The 11,789-nt window shown below is 39.9% G+C and overlaps 1 protein-coding gene across 9 annotated transcripts in view; it reads right to left on the bottom strand.

The window, feature by feature from the left end:
- Window positions 1-4,663: 4,663 nt before the first annotated feature.
- The window catches only part of nedd4l (NEDD4 like E3 ubiquitin protein ligase), a 56,695-nt gene continuing 49,569 nt past the window's right edge, over window positions 4,664-11,789 (bottom strand). For all 9 annotated transcript variants that reach the window (XM_058414758.1, XM_058414757.1, XM_058414756.1 and 6 more), the window contains 10 exons: window positions 10,916-11,037; window positions 10,709-10,779; window positions 10,111-10,206; window positions 9,558-9,631; window positions 9,245-9,305; window positions 8,745-8,804; window positions 8,558-8,665; window positions 7,935-8,031; window positions 7,224-7,296; window positions 4,664-6,995 (listed from right to left, as the gene is read on the bottom strand). In XM_058414758.1, the coding sequence (XP_058270741.1) occupies window positions 6,893-6,995; window positions 7,224-7,296; window positions 7,935-8,031; window positions 8,558-8,665; window positions 8,745-8,804; window positions 9,245-9,305; window positions 9,558-9,631; window positions 10,111-10,206; window positions 10,709-10,779; window positions 10,916-11,037 (865 nt within the window). In that variant the 3' untranslated portion in view covers window positions 4,664-6,892. The remainder of the gene's footprint in view (window positions 6,996-7,223; window positions 7,297-7,934; window positions 8,032-8,557; window positions 8,666-8,744; window positions 8,805-9,244; window positions 9,306-9,557; window positions 9,632-10,110; window positions 10,207-10,708; window positions 10,780-10,915; window positions 11,038-11,789) is intronic.

The raw sequence follows: 11,789 nt of genomic DNA on the forward strand, positions 1-11,789 counted from the left end.
CTCAATCATTACACTAACCTCCATTACTAGCATACTAACCAGCTCTAATAACCTCAATCATTACACTAACCTCCATTACTAGCATACTAACCAGCTCTAATAACCTCAATCATTACACTAACCTCCATTACTAGCATACTAACCAGCTCTAATAACCTCAAGCATAACACTAACCTCCATTACTAGCATACTAACCAGCTCTAATAACCTCAATCATTACACTAACCTCCATTACTAGCATACTAACCAGCTCTAATAACCTCAAGCATAACACTAACCTCCATTACTAGCATACTAACCAGCTCTAATAACCTCAATCATTACACTAACCTCCATTACTAGCATACTAACCAGCTCTAATAACCTCAATCATTACACTAACCTCCATTACTAGCATACTAACCAGCTCTAATAACCTCAATCATTACACTAACCTCCATTACTAGCATACTAACCAGCTCTAATAACCTCAATCATTACACTAACCTCCATTACTAGCATACTAACCAGCTCTAATAACCTCAATCATTACACTAACCTCCATTACTAGCATACTAACCAGCTCTAATAACCTCAATCATTACACTAACCTCCATTACTAGCATACTAACCAGCTCTAATAACCTCAATCATTACACTAACCTCCATTACTAGCATACTAACCAGCTCTAATAACCTCAAGCATAACACTAACCTCCATTACTAGCATACTAACCAGCTCTAATAACCTCAATCATTACACTAACCTCCATTACTAGCATACTAACCAGCTCTAATAACCTCAAGCATAACACTAACCTCCATTACTAGCATACTAACCAGCTCTAATAACCTCAATCATTACACTAACCTCCATTACTAGCATACTAACCAGCTCTAATAACCTCAATCATTACACTAACCTCCATTACTAGCATACTAACCAGCTCTAATAACCTCAATCATTACACTAACCTCCATTACTAGCATACTAACCAGCTCTAATAACCTCAATCATTACACTAACCTCCATTACTAGCATACTAACCAGCTCTAATAACCTCAATCATTACACTAACCTCCATTACTAGCATACTAACCAGCTCTAATAACCTCAATCATTACACTAACCTCCATTACTAGCATACTAACCAGCTCTAATAACCTCAAGCATAACACTAACCTCCATTACTAGCATACTAACCAGCTCTAATAACCTCAAGCATAACACTAACCTCCATTACTAGCATACTAACCAGCTCTAATAACCTCAATCATTACACTAACCTCCATTACTAGCATACTAACCAGCTCTAATAACCTCAAGCATAACACTAACCTCCATTACTAGCATACTAACCAGCTCTAATAACCTCAATCATTACACTAACCTCCATTACTAGCATACTAACCAGCTCTAATAACCTCAAGCATAACACTAACCTCCATTACTAGCATACTAACCAGCCCTAACATACTAATATCCACAAGAAATAAATACTACACTATACTATACTATACAGCATTAACCAATGACAACTAACTTACAAATGATTACTACTACCAGGCTAACCAGCTACACCTTACCAACTCAATACTAAAACCAGACATATCACCTGCTAGCATAAACTACTAACATATGAACACTTACTGCTAACATCAACGAGAACAAATAACATACTCTAACTTACTAAAATGCATTACTGAAACACAGAGGCGGGCCGTGCGTTTCACACCTAGGCCTTCTCTGGTGTCCTTCCTGAATGAATCCACCTCTATACCATCATGACGCCACGGCAATAGATACTAATCAACCGTTAAATAACAAAGTAAAAAAGAAATTATTCTACAGTATTTCACACCTCACAAGGAATAGTCCATTTTATGACGGTTACTTTTCTCAATAAAGACATTCTTGATGCCGTATGCAGCAAACTGCAATCTCCGGAGGACGCAGCATCCGAAATGAGACACAGTGAATATAGAAACACTGTATAACAGTGCGCTGTGTCACAGGATCTTATAGCGAACATTAATAACATTACATTACATACAGCAAAAAAACACATTAACACAATTCAGTCTCACAAGTTTCCTTTAACTGCAGCAAAAAAAAAATAACCCACAGTCCACTCCGGGGATCTGGAATGAAGACAAACTGAAAACCCAGAAAAAAAGAAAACCCAAAAGCAGAAATGGTTCTTGAAAAATCTTACCAACTATTTTGGAGAATCAAAAGGATTTCTTGAAAAGTCCGCCTTGAAAATGTATTTGTAAGGATGTCTGAGACCAAATCGATTTCTTCTCCTCTGTCAGACATTGTGAGTTAAAGACATATATTTTATTTAGTTTGTGCGGTTCACTGCCTCTGACTGCTCCAATTATCCAATCAAAGGACAGGAAATTAATGATGTAATCGTACGCCTGCTAGATGGCCCCAGTGACGCCAACTCCAAATCTGATTGGTTAATGGAACAGTTTCATTGCCACTTATTTTAAGCTCCGGGGGCCTGCACTATTGATTCTGAAGGCCTTAAGGCCGGGCGACACATGATGTCATCCACTGTCTGAAATATGATTTGATAAATACTCTTCTCATAAATATACACTACTGGAAGCAGCGCAACCGAGAGAAAAGCTCTGAAATGTAGAGAATAGACTACTGGGAATAATTTAATACACATTCATGGAAAAATATATTAAATATATTAAAATGCAAGTCAGTGATTCAGATCACTGCTGTTTAGGCCAGCAGAGAAGGCCAGCAGAGAAGGACTTACTGACCCTGACGGTCCACCACTGATGAAACATTAACTAGTGTAATATATTTTACTATCACAGTAATTAGCACTAAAACATTTACTAGCATAATAAAGACCACTACTATTAGCTTCTAAACAGTGTACAACTAAAATACTAAGCAGCCTTAAAACATTAACATGCATGACTAACATGCTAACTAGCTGATGTACCTGCTATCTACTGCTAGCATTCTAGCATAAAAACAGCTGAATAAAGTGAGTGATTCATTTAATTTGAAGGTGAAAGAGGAGTTTTATAAGTTAGCAGGTTTTGTAATGAATAAATGGTTCAGATTTCTTTAGCAGAAGAGTGGACATCAGTCCTGCACCTAGCTTTAAGATTAGCCACACAGGCGCTACGCTACAAGCTAATGTGAGGGAGCTGCAGTCACTTCAGCTGCTAAAACACTTCAGGACACACGGTTAGAGGAAAATAATCAACACTACACCAACAAAACCTACACCAGATGATTATTTTCCTAACACACTTTTACTAAACATTACAAGTACAACTTTTATCCATTTATAAGCAGATTTTTAAGGTAAACAAACAAACAGGTAAACAGGCGGTCAGTAAATAAGAGCTGGACCGCTGCACTCTTTCAGCTGAAGTCTGAGTTGTTGTGTTGTTTGTTTTTTTTTCTCAGAAGTCATTTTTTCTCAGGTCATTTCTCAGAAGTGTGACCGGTGCACACTGACCGATCCGCCGGTATGCCTGGGCCTCAGATTTTCTCTGAATTTTTTCAGAGGTTTGGCGCTGGAAATGTTTGAGCGTCTGATAAAATGTCCCGAGCGGCTTTTATTTACTCGTCCTTGAAACTGATAACCGGCTGAGTGTGCGTGTGTGAACGAACCGAGTTCCCTTCACCTCACACACACACGTATACAATACAGAATCTCTCAGATGTGTACTGGCCAAAGAGGTTAAATGAAATGTCCAGCTTTTGTGTGATCATTCAGATAAACACACACTTTACCTGAAACTCGTTTAAAAGAAAAGAAAATGGCAAAAATCTCCACAAGGTCAAAACTGTCACAGTGTTATCATACACCCACAAGACTGACGTGACCTTTGACCTGTCGAGGCAGATCTGTCCACTGTGGGGTAAGAGCACCTTGACACGACTAGACACCAGAGCAACGCTAACACTAACACTGATAGTTGTAAAGTTAACAATCCTCTACACAAACCTACAATAAACTTTCCATCATCAGAACACTCCAGAACAACATGTGGGATGTGGCTTAGTGGTGAAGGTGTTGGACTGCAAGTTCCAGTCCCAGGTCCACTAAGCTGCCACTGATGGAACTCCTAGTCAGGTCCTTAACCCTCAGTCGCATTAAGCGAGATAAATGTACGTTGCTCAGGATAAGGGCTTCTGCTAATTGCCGTAAATGTGTAAGTTTCAGATAAATTCCTTTAACACGTTCATAAACCCAGAGAATCTGTGGCTCTTAGAAAACAGCACTTGTTGCATTAGAACTAAATTTTACCTTCAATGTAATCATTAAAACAGCTCAGAATTCTTCTTTCTGCTTCTGTCTGAATTCTCACCTGAAATTTCCACCAATTAGAATTTACAAAAATGATTATTCTGTTGTTAAAAAAAATGTACTTGGAAAATTTAACAGGAAGTTGTTTCATCTGAATGTCCTGAAGATCATGAGAAGAAGAAAGGAAGTTTGGAAAGTGTTTGGAGAGTCGCTCAAGTCTCAGGAAGGAGTCTCCAGTGTCAGCACTTTACCTGGAGGAGTTTACACTTATTTCCAGTTCCTCAGTATGGACTGTGTCTAGCTGCTGGACCTCAGTAATGATTCATCTACACAGTGGACATGTGGATTGTCCAGTAAACAGAAAAAATAAATCCAGACAGAAACAGAAGGGTTTCATTCCTCAGTTTAATTTGAACCAAGTTATACGAATCGCAAGGGTGAACATTCCCCATCGATACAAAAACAACAGGCTCTACAAAAGAGAGAGAGCAAAAAAGAAAGAGAACAATAACATCAGAGAAGATCAGAAATCAGCAGAGCCACACGGCGAGTGGCAGAGAAGAGAAAGTACAGAAACTGAGTAAGAGAAATTAAAGGCTCAGAAAGAGATTCAGAGAATCTGATTCCAAGAAGCTGATTTAAACAAAGTGATTCAGAGACTCTAATTCAGAGAAATTAATTCAGGGAATCTGATTCAGAGAAATTGATTCAAGGAAACGAATTCATAGAAATTGATTCAGGGAATCTGATTCAAAGAACCAGATTCAGAGAAAATGATTCAGGGAATTTGATTCAAAGAACCAGATTCAGATAAAATGATTCAAGGAACATGATTCAGAGAATCTAATTCATAGAAATTGATTCAGAGAATCTATTTCATAGAAATTGATTCAGGGAATCTGATTCAAAGAATCAGATTCAGATAAAGTGATTCAGGGAATCTAATTCAGAGAAATTGATTCAGGGAATCTGATTCAGAGAAACTGAGTCAGGGAATCTGATTCCGAGAAATTGATTCAGGGAATGAGAGTCAGAAAAATTGATTCAGGGAATCTAATTCAGAGAAAATGATTCAGGGAATCTGAGTCGAATAAACTGATTCAGGGAATCCGATTCAGAGAAAATGATTCAGAACCACACTGAACCTTTTGTTGTTTTTTTTTTTGAGCCACATAATTACGACTCTGAGGGGTAAAACTGACCCCGGATCAGGTGTTGCCAGGCCGGGGCGAGGGTCAGACAGAAAGCAGACGGGAGTATTGCACCATGTCGTCTGAGTGCTCGAAACAGAAAAGTTATCATAGATATTATAGCAAAGTCACATTCAAGTTAATATTAATAAAAGAGAAACAACGAAAAAAAAAACAACAACGTTGACTCACGAGGCTCGCGAGTGACCGATAAAGTGCCCTTACAGCTTTTAGTGATGTTAGAATGGACATAAATAATAAAAAGTGGGAAAGAAATAAAAGGAAACAGTGACAGAAAGAGGAGTTTAAGTACTAAAAATCTGCAGCAGTCAGAACATTCACATCTTCTTCATTCATGCTGTTAATACTTACAGAAGCTTTAATACATACAGTGACTCAGTTAAACTTTTGTTTGTTTTTCTTCCTCAATCCTCAAAAAAATGTACAAACAGCATAGTAATTGTAATAATATTAATATTAATAATACACTTGTGAAGAGAAGCGACGTTTCCACGGCGTCTGGGTTTTTCCCCGGCGGTCCCGGGGCGCAGGAACACGGCGTTAATTACTACGTAATCATATCCATAACACAACATACACGCATGTTCATGCCAGTTTTCTCAGCACTAAAACACACTGATCAGGGAGTGGGCCGGAATCCCGGTACAGCTCGGCCGGCTTGCCATGCACTACTCCTCTATTCCTTTATTCATTCATTTATTATTTTTTCTTTTTAAACCTAAAATTGTAAACCACGTACATCATCGAAACAAAGGCTGACGTGATAAGATCATCCGGATAATAACTGATAATAAAAATCTAAAATGATAATTACTGTTCCTTCTGTGTTTCGAAAAAAAAAATAAAGAAAGAAAAGAAGGATTTTTTTTAAAAAATCCCCAGAGAGGAAGAGGAGAAGAGCAAAGGAGGTGTGAGGAAGAAAAGGAGGAGTGGCTCTTCATCGTCTAAGGTAATCTGGTGTTTATAAGACCTGATATGGGTTCACCGAATACTGCACCGTCACTACCCATAATCCTTTGTGAATAGGTGTGGAAGGAGAGAGAGAGAGAGGGAGAGGGAGACAGAAAAAGAGAGAGGGGGAATTGGAAAATTGTCTGAGAGTCTGAGAAAGACAGAATAAAGAGAGGCAACAGATGTGGAGGGATGAAGGAGAGAGCAAAAATAAAAGCACCCCAGAGACAAAGAGCGAGAAAGTGAGGGACCAAGGTGGAGAGGGAGAGAGAGAGAGAGAGAGAGAGAGAGAGTTAAAGGATTGTGCTGTAGTGTAGCGTAAAGTTTCAGTTTAGTATGTAAACACACACACACACACACACATACAACTGATAAAAGGCTCCAGGCCTCAGATTTGACTGTGTGTTGATCTGATCGGTTGAATCTTTGCGTGTGTGTGTGTGTGTGTGTGTGTATCTAGTCGACTCCCTCGAAGCCCTGTGCGTTCTCCACAGCCATCAGCAGCTTCTCTCTCAAATCCTCGAACGACTCGTACGCTGGCAGATCCAGCCGGTTAAAACTGCAATTAAATGTTATATTAAATGTAATACTGAAATAAATAACGTTAATTTATAACATTATAATCTTAAAACACAGATTACGTGGGTTAAAATGATTTGGAATAATTTATAATTAGGGTAGAATATTTATCTAACATATGCCAAAATGCAGTGGAACAACCCCCACCCCCCGATAACAGCGCAGTGGTAAATTCCAACCTATACATATTAGGGAGAGTGGACCGTACCATGTGTGTGCACGGGGGAGTTTGTCTGGAGTCCCCCACTGCTCAATGGTAAACAACTGTGGCCCATTTGAACCTGAAACACACACAAACACACACACACAAACACACACACACAAACACACACACACACTTCAAATCTGGCATTTCAAATCCATTGAAATTTCTTTCAGCTCAAATCAAAACATTAAAGTTTTTTTATTTTGTCCTTTTCCCCTCCTCTTCAGACAAGACACAGATATTGTAAAGTCAATATTTGTCCCTTTTGCTCCCATTTCTCAGTCTTTGATCGGAGGTTATCTGGGGTTTTGGACTGTACCATTAGTTTAACCGGGTTCATATGATAAAAATCTGTGGACTTTCAGAGTCACTGTGTTTTGAGGACGTGTGTCGGATCATAAATCCTACATAAATGATGTATGTTTTAAGGATTTAAAGTATCTTAAGGTACCTCATGTGAACCAGAAGTTCAGCACAGCACTACAGGATATTTTATACAACATTATATATTTATTTCCCGGTCACTCCCACCGAAATTGTACTCAAGTGGTATGGTCCAAGAAGGTACGGCATTCAAAGCTTGAAGAAATACTGATCACTTCTAACTTTTATTTTTCTTTGTGAGAAAAGAGCAAGCGCTGTGATCACCTTTTACTCTATATTTTGCTGTGTGTGTGTGTGTGTGTGTGTGTGTGTGTGTGTGTGTGATCTCACCATAGAGCTCAGCGAAGCCATTCATAGGAACTCTCGACGTTCCCGTGACGAACTGCAGCAGCCGAATCCTCTTCTCAGCGTCCATCAACAACACGGCCTACACACACACACACACACACACACACACAACACATATAGATGTATGTATAACATATGGTACTGTTTCTGTTTATTTAAACTGGAGAAATTGATGCTACTCTTACAAAAGGCCACAGATTTACAGACTACACTGTGACTGGAATCCAATCAGACACAGTTAATCTAATCTGATCTAATCTGATCCATCAGGAATATGGACTCAGGAGTGATGGTGCTTATGCTAATTTGCTGGAAATCTTGGAAATGATGTATACTTCGTCCTCAGTGTGGAAGCTGAGTCATTATCCAGCAGCCAAGTCATTATAGCTAATGAGATAATGGCAGCTGGAGAGTGGAGAGCTAGCTGTGTTTGATGTGTGTGTGTGTGTGTGTGTAAACTGATAAGGTTCTGATGTGGTTCTTTCATCACAGCAAACATACAACATGAACATTAACTAAAAAAGACTTTGATCATCTGAGAAACACACACACAAACACCCACCCACACACACACCCACACACACACCCACACACACACAACCTACCTTCCAGAACCACTGGATGACGGGGTGATTCGGACAGTAGCCGTTTTTATAGACGGTGTGTTGTCTCCAGTCGTTGACGTCCACGTCACCCAGACCGCACATCAGCAACTACACAACACACAACACTGTTAATATACAACACACCTGTGTGTGTGTGTGTGTGTGTGTGTGTATACAGATCTTTTACCTCCAACTCGTTCTCATCGAAGATCTTAATTAAGTCGAGGAGAATCAGTTCTGTGAATCCCTGCAAGATAAAACACATCAGCTCCTTAACTCCGCCCCTCGTACATCTTTCACTTCCTACATCTCTCTTTTATTTCCTGTCTTGCTGTTTGCTTCTTTCCTGTCATTTATCTGTTCCTTTTTTTCCCTCATTTCTTTCTTCACTTATTACTTCTTTGTGTTTTCTCTCTTTTTTATTTGTGTAGTTTTCCTTTATTTCTTTCTTCACTCTCTGTATTTATTTTTCTCCTTTATTTGGCTTTCCCTTTTTATTTCTTTCTGTTCTGTTCTTTTCCATCCTTCCCATCCTCATGTCCTACCCTGGAAGGGAAAGTGGATGAGGGTGTGGTTTTATGGGTGTGGTTATGAAACAGTCATGGAGTATAGGGCAGAATTATTAAACACACAGTGACACCTAGTGGTGAGATTAGGTACTGCAGAGAGCAGAGTGATGTTCGTTACCTCCATAAAGGCATTCATCTGTTTCTGCACTCTGTTCACAAACCGCCACTGAATAACCAAACTGAGAGGGGGGGGGAGAAAGGGAGAAAGAGAGAGAGAGGGAGAAAGAGAGACAGAGAGGGAAGGAGAAAGAGAGAGGGAGAGGGAGAGAGAGAAAGAGAGAGAGAGAGAGAGAGAAGGAGAGAGAGAGAGAGAGAGAGAGAGAGGGAGGGAGAGAATATAGTAAAATTATGTAGAAGTACAGTATTAATGTAAGTATAAAATTAAAGTACATTAGTGCACAAACACGTTATGTTCTGAGAACATGACGTACTCAATATATTCCTTCTTGTTGTCATTGGTGACGACCATGTCAGAGCCGTTCGGCTTCAGATCTACTTGGTAGGTCTGGGGAAAGGAGAGGAAGATCAATCAATCAACCAATCAGCCAATCAATGAACCAACCAATCAACCAACCAACCAATCAGCTAATCAGCCAATAAAACAATAAACCAACCAATCAATCAATCAGGCAATCAATCAATCATGTGACATAGTCCAATGTCGGAGTAAACTTTTAAAAATGTGTCTCTATTTTTAAGGTCAAATCTTTTCAGGTTAAATGTGTTATTCGGTCATATTTGGTCACACAGTAACTGGACTGTCACGTGTTTTAAACACACCGGCCAATCAGATTCCAGCTGAAAATTGTTGGGTATCGATATAAAGATTCCCCAACGCTTCGCTGTGTGTAATTCCCCCGTGATAGAAGGATTAGAGAGTGAAAGGAATGAATGCACTGTGAGGGACCCGGAGCTGGAGGTCATCAGGAAAGTGACCAGGTTTAAAGTGGAAGAAAAAAACAGGATGAGGTGATGGTCAGTTACCTGCCCGAAATTGTCCTCATCGATGCAGAAGCGCAGGTCCAGCTCCGTCGGGTCGTTTTCCAAAATCCACTTCAGAGAGTTGTAGTATTCACTGTCCTGTACACACACACACACACGCGCACACACACACACACCATAATAAACACCAAAGGCCAGGAACACACTCTGAACACCGACTCTGTTCTCTGTGCAGTGTTCACATCGAGTTATCTTGTTTATCTTTTAAAGGTAAATACATTTAATTTCAGGACACAGAGATTTAGAATATTTGGCAACATTTTGTGTTTATGATATTTTCCATCTTGGAAAAGCACTGCCAAAGTTTACTCTGTTTTAATTTCATTATTTTTAGCTGTTTTTCCTCAGGAGGATTATCCGGCTGTGCGGGACGCTTGCTCATTTCAGACGGAGTAAAGAATCATTAGAAGTGTCTAGAAAATGATTCACAGGAAGCACAGACACACACACACACACTCACACGGACACGCACACAGATACACACACACACGGACACACACAGACACACACACTCTGGACTACACAGCAGTTTTCACACACGTTTCTGTCTCATTCATTTCAGTGTATTTGGGGGACGTACCACTGACTCCATGTCGTTCAGTGTGATGGGTTTTCCCAGCATCATCTTATAAAAAGGTCGGATGAAGAAACCTGTGACATCGAGAGCAAAATTAGTGTCTGAACACGACCCCTGAGGACAGTGGAGCCAACACACAGGTGTGACTTCAGTGTTTCAGTAGAGTTACACCATCTCCACATCTCTGTTCACGTTATCTCGCTAACGTACCGTCCAGCAGCTTGCCGTGGTAGACCGCCATGCCCGCTACTCGCCCGATGAACTTGAAGTAGGAGAGATGATCCTCGTTACACAACCCTGAGTTCGGATTAATCTGGAGTGTGTAGTTATCTCTGTACACAAACAACACAAACACCACACGGTTACACAGGAGTGAAAACTAAACAAAGAAATAATATAAACTGCCTAATATTGTGTTGGTCCCCCTCTTGCTGCCAAACAGCCCTGACCAGTCGAGGCATGGACTCCACTAGATCCCTGAAGGTGTGCTGTGGGATCTGGCACCAAGATGTTAGCAGCAGATCCTTTAAGTCCTGTAAGTTGTGAGGTGGGGCCTCCATGGGCTTATAGGATTACTTACAGGACTTAAAGGATACTTTTGATAGATACTGACCACTGCAGACTGGGAACACCCCACAAGAGCTGCAGTTTTGGAGATGCTCTGATCCAGTGGTCTAGCCATCACAATGTGGCCCTTCGTCAAACTCGTTCAAATCCTTATGCTTGTCCATTTTTCCTGCTTCTAACTTTGAAGACAAAATGGTCACTTGCTGCCTAATATATCCCACCCACTAACAGGGGCCATGATGAGGAGATACTCAGTCTCATTCACTTCACCTGGAACTGAGTGTTATGGCTGACTGGCATATATATATATATATATATATATATATATATATATATATATATATATATATATATATATATATATATATAAAGACTTAGAATTAAAGAAGATTAATCACTGTAAAATATTTCAGGTCAGGTTGATGTTGAGATCTATATTTCTGGCCCTGAAATGAACTCCACCCAAAGCAGGAACTCCGAACCAGAGGGTGTGAGGTCATCAGGGTTTTCACTGCAA

The sequence above is a fragment of the Hemibagrus wyckioides genome, linkage group LG18 (genome assembly GCF_019097595.1).
Source record: "Hemibagrus wyckioides isolate EC202008001 linkage group LG18, SWU_Hwy_1.0, whole genome shotgun sequence".
NCBI classification, from domain to species: Eukaryota; Metazoa; Chordata; class Actinopteri; order Siluriformes; family Bagridae; genus Hemibagrus; species Hemibagrus wyckioides.